Source organism: Arachis stenosperma, chromosome 7 (genome assembly GCF_014773155.1).
Source record: "Arachis stenosperma cultivar V10309 chromosome 7, arast.V10309.gnm1.PFL2, whole genome shotgun sequence".
In the NCBI taxonomy this organism is placed as follows: Eukaryota; Viridiplantae; Streptophyta; class Magnoliopsida; order Fabales; family Fabaceae; genus Arachis; species Arachis stenosperma.
The window spans coordinates 27,426,443-27,451,704 of record NC_080383.1 but is presented as its reverse complement, the minus strand read 5'-3'; the positions used below and the strand labels follow the sequence as shown (position 1 = coordinate 27,451,704).

Here is a 25,262-nt window from a genome sequence, read left to right as displayed (position 1 = left end):
CATTACCCGGAGCACTTTAAGGATAGACACTGAAAGTAGCACATTTGATCTCCTCCATATAAACTGGTATTTGGAGCCTCTAGTTCATGGATGCTGTAACCCTAGGTTCCAAATCCTCAAAAAACCAGTTTGGACCAGCCGCACCATTGGATGTGAATATATCTCAAAAATACTCTTCTGCCACTCTTGCTATTTGTTCCGGCTGAGATGCGACTTCACCATTTTAACCAATCAATCTCCATATTCTATTCTTCCTTATCCGAGTTTGGAATTTCTGATGAAAGAATCTTGTATTCTGGTCCCCTTCTTTGAGCCATTTAACACGAGATTTCTCTCTCCAATAGCTATTTTTCTTATTGAACGCTAGTTATAACCTTTTTTCTATTCCATTCAGCTTGTTACCTCTATGAACTTCTCCAGCCCGAAGTTCCTCTATGGCTTATTATAACTGTTCAATCTCTCTTTTGGAGTTAGTTTTGTGGTGAATCTGCCATTGAACTATCCTGTGTCTACAATGCTTTAGCTTTTCGGCCAAAGAATACATTGCTGAGCCTTCTGCTTCCAACTCCCAGACCTCCGCCATCTGTCTGGCTTCTCTTTCATAACACCACCACTCTTGGAATTTAAATCTTCTTTTGCTGCATGGTGCACGAAATTGCAATCACACTTTTGTAACTCTGCACAACTAACCAGCAAGTGCACTGGGTCGTCCAAGTAATAAAACCTTAAGCGAGTAAGGGTCGATCCCACAGAGATTGTCGGCTTGAAGCAAGCTATGGTCATCTTGTAAATCTCAGTCAGGCAGATTCAAATGGTTATGAGGTATTGATAATTAAAAGGTAAATAAAATGAAAAATAACATAGAGATACTTATATAATTCAGTGGTGGGAATTTCAGATAAGCGTTTGGAAATGCTTTGTTGCTTCTGAACCTCTGCTTTCCTATTGTCTTCATCCAATCATGCGTCCTCCCTTCCATGGCAAGCTGTATGATCCTCTCAGTGAAAATGGTCCTCTACGGTTTCTGTACGGCTAATCAACTGTCGGATTTCTCGTCTCGGATGAAAAATACCGGGTACAGCTATCGCATGGCTAAGCATCTGTCGGTTCTCACTTGTGTCGGAATAGGATCCCTTGATCCTTTTGCACACTGTCACTGCGCCCAACAGTCGCGAGTTTGAAGCTCGTCACAGTCATCCCTTCTCAGATCCTACTCGGAATACCACAGACAAGGTTTAGACTTTTCGGATCTCAGAAATGCTGTCTATTGGTTCTAGCCTATAGCACGAAGGTTCTAATCTCATATTCGGATGCTCTGTTGTCAGGAGAGACGATGCGAATCGCAGATCAGAGACCCAAGAGAATATACTCCGGCTGTCGTCCAATGACTACATTGAACATCATGTAGACCACTTGTGGTTGTCAGGCACGCGGATCTTGGCTAAGCGAGTAACGAGGATAATGGGTGATTGTCATGGGTCACCCCTTCATTCTGACTTAACTGAATTAAGTATAAGAGTATATCTTGGAGAAGAAGTAGGCGTGAATTAAAAGAAAAACAATAGTACTTGCATTAATTCATGAAGAACAGCAGAGCTCGTCACCTTAATCTATGAGGTGTAGAAACTCCACCGTTGGAAAATACATAAGAGAAGAAGGTCTAGGCATGGCCGAATGGCCAGCCTCCCAAATGGCATAAGAATTCGAAAACAGGGGGAGCAGACCCGATCAAAGGATCGAAAAGTGGTCCAAAGATATGAATACAATAGTAAAAAGTACTATTTATACTAAACTAGTAAACTAGGTTTACAGAAAATGAGTAACTAAGTGCAGCTAGTGCAAAAATTCACTTCCAGGACCCACTTGGTGTGTGCTTTGGCTGAGCATTGAAGCTTTCACGTGCATAGGCTCTTTTTGGAGTTAAACGCCAGCTTGGGTCTTAGTTTGGGTGTTTAACTCCAGCTTTGGTGCCAGTTCTGGTGTTTTACGCCAGAAAAAGGGTCTTTGGTGGGCGTTTGGACGCCAGTTTGGGCCATCAAATCTCGGGCAAAGTATGGACTATTATACATTGTTGGAAATTCCAGAATGTCTACTTTCCAACTCAATTGAGAACGCGCCAATTGGGCTTTTGTAGCTCTAGAAAATCCACTTCGAGTGCAGGGAGGTCAGAATCCAACAGCATTTGCAGTCCTTTCTCAGCCTCTGAATCAGATTTTTGCTCAGGTCCCTCAATTTCAGCCAGAAAATACCTGAAATTACAGAAAAATACACAAACTCATAGTAAAGTCCAGAAATATGAATTTTGCATAAAAACTAATAAAAATATACTAAAAAACAACTAAAATATACTAAAAACCATGTAAAAATAATGCCAAAAAGCGTATAAATTATCCGATCATCACTACACCAGATTTGGGAATCAGTTTCCAAGAGAATGGGGCATGATCTGAGCCTGATTCTGAAAGCCTATTTAGTATAGCACACGAGTATTGTGTTTTCCAACTCAATCCAACTAACCTGCTATCCAGTTGCTCTTGTACCAATTCTAAACCTTGCCTTCTATTTGTCCATGTGAAGGGACGTCCCACCATTCTAATATCCAATAACTCATTAACATTGATGAAGTTATTGAATACTAGAATGGAGGTTGCTGATTTTTTTATCACCACCCTATTTTTTTATTTGTCCGGTTATAGCATTAAAGTCACCCATAACAATCACTCTGCCTTGGAATTGCCGAATAATAGAGAATAGCTCATTATACTGAGAGTCTCGAATCATGTCCGAGCAATTTAGGTGAACTTCAATGAGCCCCTAAATTTCATTCTTGCTTGTGTCATGAAGCTCTGTTGCTATAAAGTAAGCACTACTATTTTAAATATAAAGATTGATAGTGTTCCACCATCCCAAAACTAAGCCACCAGCCACCCCAACTAGGTCCACAATATTCCAATTTCCATAGCCATATGAACGAAATTTTGCTTTCACTTGTCGAGATTGATTCTTTGTCTGACTAATGAAAACAATCTCGGGGGAATGGGATTTACTCATCCCTTTAAGGCTCCACACTAAAACTTTTATGGCCCCTTGGGTACCATTTGAAGGCTGACACCCTCCACCATTAAATATGTTAACTGTTCTTCTTCAAATCTGGCCTTTTTTAGAGACTCATTCGTCCTCTCATTCTTCAGTAGTCTTTTTATTCCTTATTGGGCTTTTGTTGAATATGGTCTATGTTTAACAAAGCTCTTTCACAGTTCCACTTCTTACCATTTCCAACCTTCGGGCTATGTTTAGAATCATTCTGCGGCTATTTGTCCCGGGCAATCATAGGAAATGGTTCCTCAATTACAACAACATCCATCTTCTCAGTCTCATCCTCACAGTTTGATGAAATTACCTATATTTTTATAAAACTTGAAAGTTATACTTTTTCATCATGCTGATTTTGATATAAATATCCATGTAACAAAATATAACTCAACAGATCTAACCATGAATCATAGACAAATTTTGATAAATATATTTAGGAACAGAGGTTCAACAAAATATTAGCGGCATTGGAACATATCCTCTTATTACATCCTTGTGATTTACTTTTCTACAAAACAAGATTCAAAGGTCCATTTAAAAATTAAAAACTGAGTGTTTTTCATTTTAATATATTTTTATTGACATTTAAATCTTTCAAGAACATTTTTTGCGATTTATTTTAATATTTTCCATGCTCAAAATGCAATTCTGACTTCTAACTTTTTGTTTAACGAGCACTGAGCAGCCATAACGACATGGTTTTCCTTTTAAGGTTGGACTTGCTTCTTTTTTTTTGGTCCTGACTTACTTGCTTTTTGTCATCCAGCATTTTCTTTTAATGTCCATTTCAAAGAAGAACAGCATGCTAGGTCCGATAGCCAACAACAAATTCTCCTCTCATGTAACCATGAAGCCCACAGGGAATATGAGCCCATAGCTTTGTGTCAATGTTTGGCCATCTGTTTCCTTCTTATACTGCAATGCAAGGCCTGATCTAATAGCATCTAAGTATTTCTTGCTAGAAGGTGCGCCGCATTTGATTCTGGCATTAGTCCCTGTGTATGCAGCAGTGGCGGACGACAGACTCTTAAATGGAATTCAGATTCACTATGGATTAATCCTTGATCTATTAGGTTAGGGATATCATAGACAACAAAAAAAAGAGTATAAACAAAGAAATAATAAATCGAGTGATCAGTTCCCTCATCCGCTTAAGCAAATGTCAAAGATTCAAGTCCCATTTTATACATGCAGCAATTCATTGGACAGCTATAAATCCTTAAATGAAACTCAAATTCACAATAGATAAATCTTTAGTCTATTGAATTGAAAAATACCTTAGGCAACACAAAAAAAATTAATGAATAAAAAGCAAGAACCTTTGCCTGTGTAAATGTGTAGAGTGAGTGTTAGGCGGAAAACCTTAAAAAAAAACACATTGCCTTTTTTTCCTTTTCGTAAAACTCACACACATCACAAGGAGAGAGGAAAAGGTTCTTGCTTGCAAACACTGACATTGAAGTATCTCTATTTTTTTGTTACCTACAATGTCTTTTTAGTTTGATAGGTCAAGGATTAGTTCGTTGCGAATCTAAGTTCTATTTAAGAGTCTGTCGCTAGCCAATAGATTGTTGAATATACAAGGCGGGTGAAGTATCTCCTTTTTGTTGGTATATGTACACACTTAATACAAGTCTTTGCAAATAATAAAAATGAGATTTTGACATGGGGGCTTAAGTTGGATTCTTTAAAGTCTGTGTTTTTCTTCTTTTGATTTGGGATCATTGCCCCGGGCCCATTCTTTCATTATTCAGTAACGGTTTCATTTCCATGTTTCTCACACAAAATTTAGGTTTATAGGAAAAAAAAACCAATTTTTTTGCCACTATTTTTATTTTTCTTTGCTTTATTTAATATTTTCTCGTTTACTATTTTATTGACTAATTGTGAGTTAAAGAAAATTGATTTCCTAACAAAACCAAATTATTTATTTGTCATCATGAACATAGCTAGATATAGGTTTTTTTAATAAAAAAGAAATATGTTTCTCAGTCTTTCGCATAATAAATCAATAATTTTTTCTTTTTTTTATTGCATGCACTTTTTTTGAAGAAACACTATCAAGTATCAAGTACACCTTGAAAATCAGTTAAAAATAGAAATATCAATCGGACGAAATCGGAGGAGATCTTCTTGCTCCTATTGTTAATGCCTAAAATTCTTTCTGTTTCTGTCCTAATTTTTGTCATGCGGATAACTAAATTTCATTCTCTGTTTTTTGGGTCCTCGCAATCTCCATGGAGATCCCTATTTATCTCTCCATATTCTTATAAAAATTTTTAATTAAAAAATTTAAAAATTATATATATATATATATATATATATATAAAATATGTTAAAACATCATACAAATACATCTTGTCTAATTTTTAAAATAATAAATTAATTAAAACTTAACATTTAAGTTAAAAAGATAAAATAACACAACACATTATAGAAAAATAAAATAAGTCTTAATACAATATATATATAAAATAGTTGAGATTACTAAAATGCCTCTAATAAAACTTAAAATATTAAAGATAATTAAATAAATTTGTATTATTTAAAAATCATGGACACGAGAAGAAAATCTCTACTTGAGTCTTCTTAGTTGTCTCGAAAAAATTTCTATTAAGAAATTATAAATTTTTAATCTATTTATAAATAATACATATAATTAATCATAATTATATTGGTTATTTCATATTATATGACTTATATAGGTGATTTTATTTATTGTCATAAATGCTAATGGAATAAGTTATTATTACTTTTGATTTGGAGTTAACTAAGAAATAAAATCAAAAATAGTATTTTATTTGGGTTTTAGAGTTTAATGAGTGCCACATTTAAATATAAATAGTAACTTCAGAATTTTAGTCCCTAATATATCAAAGTCGTCTCCATAACCCTTTTTCCATTAGAGAAGTTGTGATTCAGTCCTATTAGACAATATTTTGATTGAGGAAGATCAAAGAACCACAAGAATCAAACTCTCTAAATCATACTTATGAATTTATATACGTTTCTGCATTCGAGTATTTATTTCTTAATGATTTAATATAAATAATTTTAAAATTAAGAAATTCTAAAAATTTTTAATAAATGGTATCACAGCCATCCATTATTAAATCATTGAGAGATATTCGGTTTAACTTAATTAATGTTTAATGTTGTGAATTTTGAGTTTACAAATCATTCATTCTCAAATGATTGGTGTCTTTGTATTCATGCATTTATTTAGATTCAATTAATTAAATTTCTTCCTTCCTCATTATCTTTGGGGTAAAATTTGTTAGTGTGAATCAACTATAATATGCATTGAGAATGACGGATAATTTCATCAGAATAATAAGATACAAGATGACAGACTGTCAATAATATATGTATATGATTTATTTATTCACTTTGATGTTTATAATATGTGTAGTAAATTTTTATCATATAAAAAATTAATTAATATATACAGTATACCTTTGTTAAAAGTTGGTATATATTTTCGTATTATTTTGTGCAACATAGATTTTTGCAGTATCATAAAAAATGGCGTTAATTTCATTTTTTTTAAAACATCATGGATTTTTTTTTCATATGATATAAAGATTTAATCATATGTTCTTTTTGGTGGGATAAACATTCATTGAATGTCCTTTATGTATATGAATATGGATTTAATTATTGTTGCATTAAAATAAATAAATAAATTTTACTTTGGCTACAATAGTCTAAATATTAATTTATGATTTTTTTTTGTTTTATAAAAAAATTGTTGTGATTTTTTTGTTATTTAAATTCTTTTGTTGTGGATTCAATTTTGTGTAAAACAAAGAAATTAACAATTGATTATTAATAAAAACTCATAATATTATATAGCTATTATATATTGTACCTTATTATCTTGCTTACTGCTTTGGTGCTATATAAGCATCTGGTTTTGTTACATTAATGAGTAATAATTTGAATCATATCATACTCATATATTTTATAAGGTTTAGTTTTAAAATAAATTAGTTAAATATTATGCTACTAAAATAATTTCTTTTGTGAAAATCAATTTATTTTAGAACATTAGAAATATAATGATATATAATTTATGTGGATATTGATCAACAAAAAAGAAGGTCTATATTTGGCAGAGTTACATATGCATATCAATAATATTTATAGATTTGGGTAGCTAGTTAAGAATAAATTAATGCTTATTATTTATACGAATAATAATTGGCCCAAAAAAATTTTATTGTTTGGCCAAATAATAAAATTGAACCTTATGTTTATTTTCTATTTAATTATGCAACCACTAATCGGCACAAAAGAAGGTTGGTATTTGGCCAATTGATAGAAAATATATATGCGGTAATAAATAAGTATATTAACAGAATTTATTATCAATATTTGACTACTGTATTAAAAATACCACTTACAAATTAATATTTCTGTCCAAAGACTAAATATTAATATTGTGTTAGGTATTTGTGATAGACCCATCATTATATAAATTTTATTCATATGATATATAACTTGTGTGAATATATTATTTTACTTTAATGTTATATCTGTCAATATTAGTCTATTTTTTAAATAGATTTTGTTTAGAATTAAAAAAGATTTTTTTTTTGTCATTAGTAACTTATATTTCATCAAATTATTATTTCATATGACCTTTTGAGATAAATATAGTTGATGACTTATATCAGTTCAGTGAGAGTAAATATATTTTAACTATTCTTGTCAGCGGCATGCAGAATTATAAATAAAGTTATATACTCAATTCTAAGAAAGACAATTATAGTCTCATTAGGTGTCTCAAAAAAATTATAAAGCTCAAAAGTGCATAAAATTTATTATGCTTTCGTAGTTGTCTAAGAGACAATGAATTTGTACACTTATAGTTATTATGTACTTTATTGGTATTTTTGATAGATATTTGAGTCAGTTAAGAATAGATCACTAAATAATAGAGAAATAAATTTAGTTATAATAAAACATTATATGTTCACACATATGAAGTCATAAACTAAAGTTAGAGATTATTTGGTATCTAAATTCTGACTTTATTGGATGTAAAGACAATTTTGATCCATTGCAGGTATATTTACATGTTCATTGGAAGAGTTCTTTGGAAAAATATTGAGAAAATACTTATTGTTCTTTTCACTAAAGCACTTGAATATAAACACGTGTCACAAATTATGGATATATATTTGAAAAACTACTTAAGTTATTTTGTGATAATGTGTTAGTAGTATAATATTTTAAATTATTATTAAATAAAAGAGTTTAGAGTATTTAAATGTTTAATGAGCAAATTAGTATAAACTCCATAAATCCATGCATATTTGGTTTAAAAGAAACAAACACCCAACATCTTTCGTCTGGATATTATTTATATGAGTGTCATTTTGTAACACCCTATCACGCATAGTCTTATGCTATAGTCATAAAACTGAGGTGGTGAGGTATTACGACTTTTAAAAATAAAATCATATATATAATATAGGTGAAATGAATACATATATTCGAGGAGCCTTGAAAGAAAGTTTAAAAAATAAGTCGCAAAAATAAAAGCACATCACTCACGTGAGGATAAACTGAGAAGACAGAAAAGAATAATACATAAGTATAAAGAGTAAAATGTCAAGAGTTGCAAAATACCGAACCTCCGACTCAACTTACGAAACTAAGGCTGGCCAAAGTATAATTACATAGATATACATAACCCAAAATATCCCAAATATAGATAAAACAACACCTTGTTTTTCCACATCAACCTCTAAAAGGAACAAAATATAGTTATACACACAGAGGAGAATCTAACTACAAAATATAAAGCATAAGCTCAAAATACAGAGTCCCAAAAGACAACACTTCGCTTACAGAATGAACTTCAAACGCTTACAAAGATGCGCCTCGACCTGCATCTATAAACAACAACATATATATGGTATGAGAATCAGAGGTTCTCACCATGGTAATGGTGCCCACATAAATAAGATATAAGGTCCCGGGAACGCCAAAGGCAATCCTAGAACCCCGACACTCATATTATAAAACTTAAAGACTTAAGACGGAAACCATAAACAGGGTTAGTTCTTAATCTGCCCTAATGCCTCAAATGGTTTAATACGTCTTGATTTTAATTCCTTAGTTTTGATTGCTCACCGATTCTAGTCTGTTGAAGTGACTTTTTGAAAGTACGTGACTTTCTCATTCAATTTGTCTAGGCCTTCTCCTTTTTCTCATTCATATAACTTATCTTTTGGCTTTACTTATATGAGACGGACCAGATTGTTAAAGTAATAAGGAAAATAGAACTTATATGCGCGCATAAAGTTTATAAGATGTGATTATCTCACAATATATATATATATATATATATATATATATATATATATATGTTGTCCAACTGGGAGATTATTAGGAAATTATATTTTCCTACTCTATTTATGAGCAATACATATAAGTGATCATAATCACATTAACTATTTCATATTATATGACTTATATAAGTGATCTCATTTATTGTTATAAATGCTAATAGAATAAGTTATTATTATTTTTTATTTGGAATTAAATGAAAAATAAACCAGAGATGCTATTTTATTTGAGTTTTAGGATTTAATAGGTGTCACACTCAAATATAAATAGTAACTTCAAGATTTTGGTCCCCAACTTATCAAAGTCACCTCCATAACCATTTTCTCATTAAAGGAGTTATGATTCAACCCTATTAAAAATATAAAAGACTTTGATTAAAAAAGATAAAAAAAATTATAAAAATTAAACTCTCTCCATCATACTTATAAATTTAAGTATACTTTTACATTCAAATATTTTTGTAATGATTTAATATAGATAACCTTAAAATTAAAGAATTTTAAGAATTTTCAACCATTTTTTCTCTATTTTCATTCCTGCAAAATAAATTCTCCATTTTTAAACTTTTATTTGAGGCAATACCACAAAGATTCCGTATCTCAAAAAGTTTTGCTATCCTTGGTCAAAGATGTGTTGGTCTCAACATATATTCTTCTAATTATATCCTCCGGCTTCAAGGGAAGCTAAGGTATATTCAACCACCCAAACCACTATTATCCTATCAACTTTGAGTCACCCAACAAATGATTTTAAATCATCCACTACTATCATCGCACGATTTTATGAATATTCACCTTGATCTTTGTTAGAAAATTAAATCAAGAGGTATGCAAGTAACAAAAGTTTAGAAAAGTCAAAGGCAAAATTCAATTTGAATTTAAAGTGGTTACAAGTTCATGGTTCATCTCCAAGATTCTACAAACTTCTTGTGCAATCTATCAACTTGCATAGATTAGAATTTTCATGAAGCATGGTTAAAAAAATTGAAGAAGCAAAGTTTGAGTTGAATACAATAATCATCAATTGGCTAGATATTGCTAGAAGCTAATGTTGGAAGCTTGAAGATTTTTGAAGAACATTCAAGAGAGTAGTATAACTACAACATTCTACAACATTGAAGAATTCAAAATCAAATTGAATTGAAATTAGAAGATTGTGAAAACTACATGAATGCAAATTGAAGGAAGATTCATGAAGACAACTCATAGCATGGTAGTCATTACAAAATTGATTTTTGATTCACAAATTATTATTTTAGTAGGAAGCATTGCCTATATAAAGGCACATATGCCTTGTGTATTGTATGTGTGTGTTCCATAATGAAATGGGTATGTTTGTGAAAATTCTCTCCCTTGTTTTATGAGTGTTAGTGAGTTTGAGAGATGAAAAATATGATAGCGTCGTTTATATGAGTGAGTAATCCTAGGGCCAATATAGTGTGAGTATTATACTTACATTTGGTATTAGAGCTGGTTAATCCAGCGCCTGGTGTTTGAGAGTTTGTAAGGTGTGAGAGAGTTCTCACATAGTTGTTTATTCATAGAGTCGGTATGGCAAACACTTTCAATATTGTGTGGTCTGGTCCCAAGTTAGATGGGAAACTTGATTATAGTTATTGGGAGACTTTGATGTCTACCCATTTGAAGGCCCAGAACCTGTGGAATTTTATTGAACCGGGTTTGCAAGAAGGAGCAGATGCTGCCCAACAGAGGAGAGATCAATTGGCGCTATCTCAAATTCATCAAGGAGTAGATTATACGATATTTGGCAAAATAGCAAATGCCAAAAGTGCAAAGGAAGCATGGAACACGTTGAAGCTATCATACAAAGGCGTAGATAAAGCTCAAAAAGCAAAGCTACAGTCTTTGAGAAGAGAATATGAAAGGTACAAGATGTCGAGCTCAGAAACTGTTGAGCAATATTTTACTCGTGTTACAAATCTTGTCAATAAGATGAGAGTCTATGGAGAAGATATGCCCGATAGCAAAGTAGTGGAGAAAATTCTTCGCACCATGCCGATGAAGTATGACCATGTGGTGACTACGATACTAGAGTCACACGATATGGACACCATGACGATTGCAGAGTTGCAAGGAACCATGGAAAGCCACATCAGTAGAATACTAGAGAAGTCTGAAAAATCAACCGAGGAAGCCCTGAAAAGCCGAGTGAATTTCAACAACGTTGCAGAATCAAACCGTACACAAGAAGGACGAGGTCGTGGTTTTAATTTTCAAAGTAGAGGTAGAGGAAGTTTCAGAGGTAGAGGTCGTGGCAATTACAACCAAGGAAGTTACAATAATTTTACACCACCTAATCAAGGAAGAGGTGGAACGAATTTCAGGCCTGTCAACCGAGGAAGAGGTCGAGGAAATTTTCATCAAGAAAGAACCAATTTCAATTGCTTTCATTGTGGAAAGTATGGACACAAAGTAGCAGATTGCAGATTCAAAGTGATGAATAATAATCAAGCACACGTTGCAAAAAATCAGCATCAAAATACTGATAACAATCCGGGTACTCAGACTTTATTTTTTACAAGTAATTCATGTGCTGAAGATGAAAATATATGGTACTTGGATAATGCTTGCAATAATCATATGTCTGGTAGAAAGGAGTTATTTTCTTCATTAGATGATTCAGTTAAACTATTATTGAAATTTGGTAATAGTACAAAGATTCCTATTGAAGGAAAAGTGCACATACCAATTAAATTGAAGGATGGTTCTCTGAGTTATATTTCTGATGTTTTCTATGCTCCCGAACTTGATTACAATTTACTGAGTATGGGGCAATTATCTGAAAAGGGATATAAGATGATAACTTATCATGGATATTGCACTGTATTTGACAACAACGAAAGGTTCATAGATAAAGCAAAGATGACCTCAAACAGAATGTTTCCGTTAAAAATTCAACATGTTAATCCCTCTTGCATGAGTTCTGTGATACTTGATGATAACTGGTTGTGGCATATGCGGTTTGGGCACTTTCATTTTTCTGGCCTAAACTACTTGTCAAGAAAAGGACTTGTTTCTGGTCTACCACGGATTCATATTCCCAATTGTATTTGTGAGATTTGTCAACTGGGAAAGAAGCACAGAGATCCATTCCCTACAGGAAAGTCTTGAAGAGCTAGAAGATTACTTGAAATTGTGCATTCAGATCTCTGTTCTGTAGAAGTTCCAAGTAATGGTGGTAGCAGGTACTTTATCACTTTTATTGATGATTTTAGTAGATATACATGGGTATACTTTCTGAAGCAGAAATCAGAAGCATGTGATGTCTTTAAGACATTCAAGGCGTTTGTCGAAAAATAAAGTGGCTGTAAAATCAAAATTCTCAGAACAGACAGAGGAACAGAATATCTTGCGTGTTCAGAATATTTTAAGCAACACAGAATTCAACACCAACTAACAACTAGATACACTCCTCAACAAAATGGAGTTGCTGAAAGAAAAAACAGAACCATCATGGAGATGGTCAGATGCATGCTCAAGTCAAAACAAATGCCTAAAGAGTTTTGGGCAGAAGCAGTCGCAACAGCAGTTCATATTTTAAACAGGTGTCCAACAAAAAGTGTTCGTGATAAAACTCTAGAGGAAGCTTGGAGTGGAAAGCGGCCTTCCATTCATCATTTCAGAGTCTTTGGGTGTATTGCTTATGCCCACGTACCAGATCAATTAAGGAAGAAGTTAGATGACAAAGGCGAGAAGTGTATCTTTATTGGCTATAGCACAGACTCAAAAGCATACAAGTTGTACAATCCAGAAACAAAGAAAGTAATCATCAGCAGAGATGTGACGTTCGACGAGAAAGACATGTGGAACTGGGACACAAAGACAGAAAAACATCCGATTGTAATTTCAAATACATGTGATGATGAAGAAGAAAGACAACCAGATGCAACCGAACAACCTGAATCATCTAGAAGACCTCAAAGAGAGCGGAGACTACCTGCTAGATTAGCAGATTATGAAGTTGGCAATGACAACGATCCGTCTGATGAAGAAATCATAAATTTTGCTCTATTTTCAGATTGTGAGCCGTTGAACTTTGAAGAAGCCTTTAAAGACAACAGTTGGAAGAAAGCAATGGATGAGGAGATTCATGCCATTGAGAAGAATGACACATGGGAGCTGACAGATTTACCAACAGATAAGAAGCCGATTGGAGTAAAGTGGGTTTACAAGACTAAGTACAAACCCAATGGTGAAGTTGATCGTTTCAAAGCAAGATTAGTTGCAAAGGGATACAAACAAAAACCAGGTATCGATTACTTTGAAGTATTTGCTCCTGTTGCTAGATTAGACACTATTCGTATGATTATTTCATTCTCGGCTCAAAATAAGTGGAAGATACATCAAATGGATGTTAAGTCTGCATTTCTAAATGGCACTTTAGAAGAAGAAGTGTATGTTGAGCAACCTGCAGGATATGAAGTTCTTGAAAAAAAAGATAAAGTTTATAAATTGAAGAAAGCTTTGTACGGCTTAAAGCAAGCACCAAGAGCATGGTACAAGAAGATTGATTCTTATTTCATTGAGAATGGTTTTAGAAGATGTCCGTTTGAGCATACTCTTTATATCAAGTTCGTTGAACCTAGAGATATCTTGATCGTGTGTCTTTATGTTGATGATTTGATCTTTACTGGGAACAATTTGAAGATAATTACAGAATTCAGGGAGGCTATGATAAAGCACTTTGAAATGACAGATATGGGCTTGATGTCTTACTTTCTTGGCATTGAAGTGGTTCAAAGAGATGATGGAATTTTCATTTCTCAGAAGAAATATGCAAATGATATTTTGAAGAAATTTCAGATGGAGCATTCAAAGCCAGTTTCTACTTCAGTCGAAGAGAAGTTCAAGTTGATGAGAGAAGATAAAGGAAGAGCAGTAAATCCCACATACTACAAAAGCTTGATTGGAAGTCTAAGGTACTTAACTGCGACTAGACCAGATATTGTGTTTGGAGTTGGTTTGCTTAGCAGATTTATGGAGGAGCCTTGTACCAACCATTTACAAGCGGCAAAGAGAATTCTTCGATATATCAAATGTACTTTAAATGATGGAATTTATTATGAGAATACTAATGAAGTAAACCTTGTTGGCTACACTGATAGTGATTGGGCCGTAGATATAGAAACAAGAAAAAGTACTTCAGGGTTTGTATTTCATCTTGGTTCTGGTGCAATTTCATGGTCGTCAAAGAAAACAACCAGTAGTAGCACTATCTACAGCAGAAGCAGAATATATAGCAGCAGCAAGTTGTGCAACACAAGCAGTTTGGCTAAGAAGAATTCTTGAGGAATTTAACGAGAAACAAAATACTCCAACAACAATATTTTGCGATAACAAGTCAGCTATTGCACTTTGCAAAAATCCAGTATTCCATGGAAGATCGAAGCATATTGATATTCGGATTCATAAAATCAGAGAGTTGGTGAATGAAAAAGAAGTTGTGATCGAATACTGTCCAACTGAAGAACAAGTTGCAGATATATTTACAAAGCCATTAAAGACTGAATTATTTTACAAGTTGAAGAAGATGCTTGGAATGATAAACTCTACAAGCTTGATTTAAGGGAGGCAATGTTAGAAAATTAAATCAAGAGGTATGCAAGTAACAAAAGTTTAGAAAAGTCAAAGGCAAAATTCAATTTGAATTCAAAGTGGTTACAAGTTCATGGTTCATCACCAAGATTCTACAAACTTCTTGTGCAATCTATCAACTTGCATAGATTAGAATTTTCATGAAGCATGGTTAAAAAAATTGAAGAAGCAAAGTTTGAGTTGAATACAATAATCATCAATTGGCTAGATATTGCTAGAAGCTAATGTTGGAAGCTTGAAGATTTTTGAAGAACATTCAAGAGAGTAGTATAACTACAACATTCTACAACATTGAAGAATTCAAAATCAAATTGAATTGAAATTAGAAGATTGTGGAAACTACATGAATGCAAATTGAAGGAAGATTCATGAAGACAACTCATAGCATGGTAGTCATTACAAAATTGATTTTTGATTCACAAATTATTATTTTAGTAGGAAGCATTGCCTATATAAAGGCACATATGCCTTGTATATTGTATGTGTGTGTTCCATAATGAAATGGGTATGTTTGTGAAAATTCTCTCCCTTGTTTTATGAGTGTTAGTGAGTTTGAGAGATGAAAAATATGATAGCGTCATTTATATGAGTGAGTGATCCTAGGGCCAATATAGTGTGGGTATTATACTTACAATCTTCACTTTGAAATCCCAATGAAAAAAATTTTGTCTAGTTAGCATCCATAGTTCATAACTTAATGGGTAAAAAACCCAAATAAGTTAGGCTGAGAAACATATTACCCAAATCAGCTAAAATAAAAATTTTTTCAGCATTCAACCAAAGATCACTTTAATGTAATTCGAATCAATATAATTCAAACTACAATTGCAAGTAATTCGAATCAATTAGCTTCGAATTAAGAGCATAGAAATTTGCATGTAATTCGAATCAAGTTCTCTCGAATTACAATAGCATAATTCGAATCAAATCGATTCGAATTAGCAGGGGAAAACGAGTTAAACATAATTCGATATATGTCGATTCGAATTAGTAAGAAAAATAAATCAAACCTTAAAGTCTTTTTTTATAGTTGCTAACATGGATAGGATAGCCCAACGCTGTGTCCCTATCCCATATACTGATATACCTTCCATTAGTTTGAATAATAAAACTTATTTTGAACAAAATAATAATAATAATAATAATAATAATAATAATAATAATAATAATAATAATAATAATAATAATAATGACGAGATTTCTTTAAAATATTAATGAGCTATCAATTTGAATTTCATACAATACACTTTTGTCCATTTTTAATATCTCATAAATATTTTTTAATAAGCACAAGTACTATAAGTGTGTTTAGTAAAACAACTTTTAAAAATTAAAAAACATATAATAAACATATTTATAACGAAGAATAATATTTTTTTTTCAAATTTTAGAGACCAATAATTTAAATATTTATTTGATTTACTCTCTATATTAATATAAATAGAGTTATCATTAGTCAATAATAAAACTTGTACTGATACGTTTATTACCCATTTATATATATTGACTCACTTATACAAATCACAAAAAATGAGACACATATCTCAAGTAAAATTATATAAAGATTGTGTTAGAATTTGTAAAGGTTAGGTTGAGAAATTAGAAATATATGAGGATTTCAATGGCAAGATAATGACAGGAAATATGTGTGGAAAAATAAATGAAATATATTTTTAATTGTTTTGTATGGAATAAAATATTTTCTTTAATTTCTAAATTATTAATGACTGTGCAGAGTACTTTATTTTTTTTTGGTGACTAAATAGAAAAGAAAGAAAAAAGAGACAAAACCAAATTAATTGGCTAGGGTCATATCTAAATCTATTAGATGTTGAAGCTCACTCCATGGTTGGCTCCAATTCGAGTGAATGTCTGCGACAGAAGCAGCTGCTTTAGCCATACAATCTGCAACACTATTTGCAGTCCTTTGAATTAAAAGAATAGAGACTCTCCAATTCCAATTCATAACCTCCTGAATATGCTTTGCCAAATCCCATTCCGGAATATCCTTACTAAGCATTCTTTGGTTTACCAAGAAAAGAGCTTCTAAACAGTCTGTTTCACAAATAACCTCACGAAATCCACTCTCCCAAGCAAGAAGTAAACCTCTCCAAATTGCATACAATTCAGCAAAAAGAACACTGCACACTTCGACTTTTCCAGTGCAACCTTTCAACCAACATCCATCAGGATTGCGAATAATACAACCAAAACCAGCATAGCCAGAAGGAGCAAACCAACTAGCATCACAATTCAATTTAACAGAATGAACTGGAGGTGGAACCCAATGCAAACAAAATGAAGGAGGAGACAGAGATTGATGCATAGTAAAAATAGTGTGAAACTCCCTTACTGAACTACGAATCAAACTCACCACTTTACTAGCACTCCATGAATCATCTATATTAAATAAGTCATGATTCCTGCTTCTCCAAATCCACCAGATGGTCGAAAAGAAAAGAAAAGCATCTCCACTCCTTGCACCTCTGTAGAGCCAATCATGTAAATTCGAGTTATCTGAATACAGGCCTAAAAGGGTCCAGACCTCCTTGGAACTAGGGCACTCCCGAAGACAATGAAGAATGGATTCAGAACCATTCTGACACCAATGACAGGTGCTAGATAAAGCTAAACCACGACCCAAATGAAACTCTGCCGTAGGAATAGCATTATGGAGACTGAGCCAAATCAAGAACTTATACTTCTCAGGAATATGCAGACACCATACCCACAACCAATTATCATGCTCATTCCAGTCAAACTTTCTTTTGGCTAGCCAACTGTACCCACTCCTAGCTGAGTAGAGTCTAGAAGATGCCACACCCCACGACCAACCCGAACTCTCTCCAGCATTCAAATCCGGATTATAAGCATTCAAACACTGTTTGACATCTTCTGGAATGATAGAGAAAATATCATGGAGATTCCATTGACCATCTTTCCAAACGTCTCTAATAGTTAAATCAGAGTCAGATATATGTACAAAAGGGACATCTTGAGCAATTGGGCCCTCAATACTCCAATTGTTAAACCAAAAAGATTGATCAAATGACCCAACGCACCAAGAGAAGGCATCCTTAAGAGCACCAAAAGCCTTTGAGATACTCTTCCAAACATGAGAAGCATTGCAAGGGACAGGGCCATCTAAAACTCCCTCATTCCTCAGATACTTCGCCCTCAATAGAGCAACCCAAGGCTTGTCCTGACAATGAAAAAGTTGCCACACCAATTTACCAAGTAAAGATATATTAACACACGCAGTGTCTCTAACACCTAGGCCACCAAATTTTTTTGGAGTGATCACGGTCCTCCAATTAACAAGAGAAAGACCTCTACCATCAACTTGACCCTTCCAAAGGAACTGTCTCATCATAGAAGATAATTTATTGCAAAATCAATTTGGAAAAAAAGATACCTGCATATGATAGACAGGAATGGATGCTGCAACAGAATTGATAAGGCAAAGTCTCCCTGCTTTATTTAGAAGCCTTCCTTTCCAATTAGCTAATCTTCCCCTCACCTTTTCAATCACCGAATGAAAAGAAGCCCTACTGGTACGGGAATGATTAAGGTTAACTCCAAGATATCTTCCTAAGTCCAAAGCAAAACGTATTGAAGAAACACTAGTAAAAATATCTCTTCTACGAGCAGTCACATTTTTAGAACAAAAAGCTTTAGACTTTTCAAGATTCACTTTCATGCCAGATGCCTTGCAAAAAATGTTAAGAGAATGCATGACCATTTGGACCTGACTTTTTGTAGCCTGGCAGAAGAGTAAGAGATCATCTGCAAACATCAAATGAGAAAATTTTGGGCCACCCCTAGTGACAGAAACTGGTTTCCACACACCCTCAACCACCTTATGAGATATATAGCAGGCAAGTCTTTTCATACAAAGCATAAATAAGTAAGGAGACATTGGATCGCCCTGTCTAAGCCCCCTTCTAGGAGCAAAACTATCCAATCTATTCCCATTCCACATAATAGAAAGAGAGGATGCACGGACACAAGTCATAATCAAATTAACAGTGATGATAGGAAAACCAAAAGCAATGAGAGTACTCTCCAAAAACCTCCAATTCACCCTATCATAAGCTTTTTCAAGATCAATTTTAAAAGCAAGAGTACCTTTCTTGGATTTTGTGTGCTTCATGAAATTCAAAATTTCTTGGGCCACAATAATATTATCAGGAGCACCACGACCCGGAATAAAACCTCCTTGTAAAGGACTAACAATATCTGGAAGAAAAGGCCGAAGTCGGTTAGTCAATACTTTGGTGATAATTTTATAAACAACATTACACAAGCTAATAGGCCTGAAATCCTTCATAAAGGTAGGATTATCAATTTTAGGAATAAGCACAATTAGAGTTTCCATGATGCTAGGATTTAAGAACTCTCCCAAAAAAGCGCTCCGGACAATATTCCAAATCTCAGTGCCTACTATCTCCCAATATTCTTTAAAAAAATAAGCTTGAAAGCCATCTGGACCAGGAGCCTTAAAAGGGCTCATACTGAATACTGCTGACTTGACTTCCGCAAAAGAGACAGGGTCAATTAACCTAGCACAAGCCTCAGTGCTTAGAGTGGGCATCGGAACATCCCCTAAACAATCAACCTCAACCTCTTCCGTTGTACCAAAGAGATTCTTGTAAAAAGAGAGGGCTTCTTCCTGGAGAATATCTGGATCAGTAGACCAAGACCCATCTCTAACATATAATCCATGTACTCTATTATGGTTTCTACGCACCAAAGTCTGAAGATGAAAGAATTTAGTGTTTCTATCCCCATACTTGACCCACTGCTCTCTAGATTTCTGGTACCAAAAAAGTTCCTCTTGCAATAAAAGCCTATTATAATCTTTTCTCAGTTCAGCTTCTTTAATTCTCAGAGATAACACATCGGTAACCTCCAAACGCCGTTGAATCTGATCAATATGATATTCCAGCTTATTTTTTCGCACAAAAATATTTCCAAAAATCTTTGAGTTGAAGTCCAAAGAAGCCTGTTGAACCATCTTAAGCCTTTCAGTAACACCTCCAAACTCTTGATTCCAAGCCTTACTAATAACATGTTTATAAGAAGGATGTGTTGCCCACGCAGCTTGGAACCTAAAAGGACGAGAACCTTTCACTCTGGGGCTACCATGACAACGAACTAAAATAGGACAATGATCAGAATGAAGCCTGCTAAGAATTTCAGAATAACCCTCAGGAAACATTGACATCCACACCTCATTAACTAGAGCTCTATCCAATCTTTTAGCCAAGTCCCTGCTAGCCTGAACTGCTCTATACCAAGTATATCTCCTACCAGTCACTTTAAGATCAAAGAGCTCACAGTCATCTAGAGTAGTAGCTAATAGACTAGCTCTGTGAGAAGAAAAATAAGCACCTGTACTCTCATCTGGTGCCACAATCTCATTAAAATCACCAATGGCCATCCATGGTCTATTATGGCCTGAATTAATAGAATGCAAATGATCCCAAAGCATACATCTTTTTTCGAATTGAGGACTCCCATATACTGCACTACAAAGCCAAACTAAGTTACCCACACTCACTTTCACTGTGATACATTGGTCAATTTGATCAATAACCACACAAGAAGCATTAGCAATAGAAGATAGAAACCAAATGCCACCCCTGTGTCCTACTGCTTCCTCAATACCAACACAATGAAAACCCAACTTATCCCAAAATTTTTTTAAATTATTAAACATGGTATGAGTCTCAAAGAGAAAGAAGAAAGATGGTTTATATATTCTCACCAAATTTTTGCAATGCACACGGGCCATCTTGTTAGACGCACCCCTCACATTCCAGGCTATGATATTGAAACTATCCATAAAAAACAGCAAAAAGGGAGCTCCAATAACAAACCCGAGACTCAACATGTTGTCCCTGTCTTCGACAATCCTGCCTTTAATGGACTCTCAAGTGGCAGCCCAATTTTCTCCGTCGAAACTTGCACCATACCTGCCGTCGATGCTCCATCCTTATCTACTGGTGAATTCTGCAAAGAGTTTGGGCGAGGACGCTTTCGCACAGTGCCATTTGTTGTCTCATATTGCTGCTGATGATGAACATTGTGCCGAGTCCCCGAAGAAGCCACACTAACCGATTTTCCAATATTGATGCCCCTGCTTAATTTTACTTTGGATCCAGTAGCATGTGTTGTACGTTGGTGGTTAGGCCTTGTCCAAGTACTGGTAGCCTTGTTAGGAGTCTTCTTTGCTTTTGGTTGGACCTGATGGGTACTAGGAGAAGGCTTTTGACCCATTTTATACTTTCCTTTCCTAATCACTTGAGTCCAACCTTCCAAATCCTCATGTTGTGCATGGTCTACATGAACAACATGCAAATCACTCTCCACCAAATCCGGGACAGTAACATTATTTTTTGAATTTGAGCTTTCTGGCTGTTTTGCTACATCGCTGATCACCTTGGCATTAGTTCCTCCTCCTACATTGCTGTCAGTCTTGCACACCTTCATATCATGACCAAACTTGAGACAGGAGCCACAAATAAGGTGAATACTTTCATATTCAACCTCATATTCAACACCTTCAACAAGAATCTTCTTAGTCACTGGCAATCCTAAATATATCTGAACACAGGCTCGAGCATATCGTCCTCTTTCAGCTAATTTTGTTGCCAAATCAACCTTAACGGGAATGCCAACTGCAGCCGCAACACGGAGCATTGCATCTTCTTGGTAGCACCAAATTGGTAATCCAGAAATTCTAATCCACACTAAAGTTGCTCCAAAACAGTTTTCACTTGATCTAAACTCTTGATCCCAAGGCTTCACAGCCACATAATTTCCCTCAATCATCTATGGACCTCCTAAGAGAACCTTTTCTCGCTCCTCAGCCACATCAAACTTCACAAGAAAGTAGTCAAATCCCACGTCCAATAAATCAAAACCTCCCTTAATCCTCCGTACCGTTCGGAGTTTATGAGACAATGCAGTGTAGCTATAATGTTTACCTAGCACCTTAATCACTATAGCATCCTTATAAGGTTCTGCCAAGCAATTCTTAGCTTCTTGGGTAAATGTGACACTCGGTGGTAAGAGATCTCCTTGCTTCCCAGAAACTACCGCAATGTTATCTCCCGATAAAGTTTCAACAAGTGAAAAAGCTTTAGCAATCTTGGAACCCACAACTTTGTCCTGAAAGAAACCTTCAAAGGCTTAGAAACCCCTCCCGAAATATGATCCTCCTTTTTTCCTGATGCAATCCCTCCCCCGCTCTCCCCCTTATCTCTTCCGCCGACATTATCGGCTGCCTCACCGTGTTTCACCCTCAAAGTCTCTTCCCCGCTCACTCCACCTAAGTCATTAGAACATTACAAATTTTTATAGTACTCCTAACATTTTTTAAGCCATTTTTTAAAATTGTTTTGCATAGAATAAAATATTTTTTGTAGTATAATTTAAATAAATTTATTAAAAAAATTTATTAAAAAATATTTATGAGCTATTAAAATTGGACAAAAGTGTATTATATGGAATTCGAATTGATAGCTCATTAATATTTTAAAGAAATCTCGTCATTATTATTATTATTATTATTATTATTATTATTATTATTATTATTATTATTATTATTATTATTATTATGTTCAAAATAAGTTTTATTATTCAAACTAATATGGGACAGGGACACAGCGTTGGGCTATCCATGTTAGCAACTATAAGAAAAAGACTTTAAGGTTTGATTTATTTTTTTTACTAATTCGAATCGACATATATCGAATTATGTTTAATTCGTTTTTCCCTACTAAATCGAATCGATTTTATTCGAATTATGTTATTGTAATTCGAGAGAACTTGATTCGAATTATATGCAAATTTCTATGCTCTTAATTCGAAGCTACTTGATTCGAATTACTTGCAATAGTAGTTCAAATTATATTGATTCGAATTACATTAAAGTGATTGAATGCTGAAAAAATTTTTATTTTGGCTGATTTGAATAATATGTTTCTCAACTTGACTTATTTAAATTTTTTACCCTAACTGAATATATCATGCCTTGATAATTTAGTAGCTCATAAAATAGTATGTTGTGTAGAAGAAGATGCAAGTCATGATCACGCACGTACGAGATTGATAGGAAAACAAATGGATTCATCCATGGTGTGAACTCTGAAGTGAATTTGATAATAAACCAATTCAGTCATTATATATTTATATATAAATATATATTTTGTTTAACTAATTTTTAATATATATTTAATATTTTAATATATATATATATATTTTATATTAATAATTAATTTATTAATTAATTTTTATATATATTTAACATAATTAAAATATTAAGAATCAATACTCTTTAACAAATAATTAATCATTAAAAAAATATTTAAAACAAAAAAATAAATAAAAATTCCAAAACTCAAATAAAAATATTTAAAAGTGAAACAAAATAAAATCAATTTTGGGTATAAAATTTTGGATTAGAGCGGCAATGTTGTGAGCGACGACAGAATGATCGCCGGGAAAAGTAGTAGATGACTGATGATAGTAGATGAATTGTAGTGTAAGGAGAAGTAAAATAAAAAAAAAATGAATAAAAAAAGTAATTTAATAAAATGGTAAATAAGTAATTTTTATGTGTGTATTTGAATAGGTTTGCTTGAAAGCTAAATACTTTTGTTTGTTGAAATTGAGTGCAATCATATTAGTTCTCTATATGGTTGTTTTATAAACTATAGTAGTGTGTATGTACGACTTTAGTTATTCATAGAAGATACTACTAAAAAAATCATTTTTTTATGTTAAATTATTTTGTTTTTAGCGATAATAAAATAGTTGATAATATATTTATCAATAATTAAATATTAAATATTTTATATTTTATCGTTAAAAAATTTTAACAAAAATTATATAATTATTAATAAAAAAATTTTTAATAGTCGTAAAAAATATATAGTTCTCTTTATAACATATAGTAATAATATAAATTAAATATATATAATTAAATAATATATAATTATCACAAAAATATAAATTAAATAATAACAGTAAAAATATATAATTATCACAAAAATATAAATTAAATAAAACGTAGAGTACATAGCCATTATATTATTGAAAAAAAGTTTAAGAACTAAAATAATTCAGCCATAACTAGTCAAAATTTTTTTAAGAGTAATTACTCAAATCAGTCCCTAAAAATTTTAAAAGCGGATATTTTAGTTCCAAAAAAATATTAATACACAAATCAGTCCCCATAATTTTTTTCGTCAGACATATCAGTCCTCAGACTATTTTCCGGTGTGACTCCTCAACGAAAATTGCTGAGTTGGCACATTAAATCACACACATGACAGTTAAGTGTCCACGTATGCAAAGAGGACAAAATAGTCCCCAAAGATTTTAAATAAAATGACATCGTATTAATAGAAATGCTTCTCACCTCTTTGTTTTCCTCCATATGTCTTCATCCACTTGAAAAGATATCAAACCCCATCATTCACTCCCCCTTTTACACAGAAACCTTCTGCAACCTCATCTCCCACATCACTACTGTCACTGTTAACGTCAACATTAGAATTTCGTTCATCATCTTCACGGCTGTCATTAACTTCCGTTACCTTTAAATCGCACGAAGCGTCGACGTGGATGCCAACAATTGCCGCATCAACTCCAATACCCACATTGTAGTAGGTGAGCAAATAATCTTTGTTAGGCTAAATTAGTTTGTTAGAGATTATATTACTTGATTAATCAATCAATTTTGTTGAATGGTTAGGGTTTAGTGACTGTAGAATCTTCTGAGTTGTACTGGTATTATGTGTGTATGGGTTTTTTTTGTAAGAATAAATTTTACGTTAAGTAGTTATAAGCCACAAATAATGGTATATTTGTGTTTTTTAGTTTTGGTTTTGTTGATTTTGGTCTATTTTAATTCTGCTTGTAGATGAAGTATTTTGTGGTTCCTATTTTTTACCAAGGAGGTCACTTTGTGCGAGATAATAAGGGTGTGTTGTTGTATATTGATGAAAAAGCGAGCAAGTTTTTCGAAATGGACATGACTTGCTGTGTTTCTTTGATTTGAAAATTTTGTTCAAAGGTTTGGGGTATTATGATTACAAAGCTATGTTTTGGTTTGATTCTTCTGCCTCTGACCTCGAGTCTGGATTACATCCCATAGAAGGAGATGCTCAGATCAATGAGTTA

General features: G+C 33.3%; 1 protein-coding gene across 1 annotated transcript; it reads right to left on the bottom strand.

The window, feature by feature from the left end:
• Positions 1-16,863: 16,863 nt before the first annotated feature.
• Positions 16,864-21,905, bottom strand: LOC130939616 (uncharacterized). The gene is made up of 5 exons (XM_057867706.1): positions 21,047-21,905; positions 20,839-20,894; positions 20,622-20,757; positions 18,484-20,528; positions 16,864-18,429 (listed from the first exon to the last, which is right to left on the bottom strand). The coding sequence occupies exons 1-5, from the start codon at positions 21,903-21,905 to the stop codon at positions 16,864-16,866; spliced, it is 4,662 nt and encodes a 1,553-aa protein (XP_057723689.1).
• Between the last annotated feature and the right edge of the window lie 3,357 nt (positions 21,906-25,262).

Excerpts from the sequence above, each read along its gene's own strand:
- LOC130939616 (XM_057867706.1), bottom strand. The coding sequence starts at position 21,905 with ATGATTGAGGGAAATTATGTGGCTGTGAAGCCTTGGGATCAAGAGTTT. Across the intron at positions 20,758-20,838 it reads GTGTGCATTGCAAAAATTTG|TTGGGTTTTCATTGTGTTGG; the intron begins GTGAGAATATAT and ends TTTTGGGATAAG. Across the intron at positions 20,529-20,621 it reads CACAGTGAAAGTGAGTGTGG|GCCATAATAGACCATGGATG; the intron begins GTAACTTAGTTT and ends CTATTAATTCAG.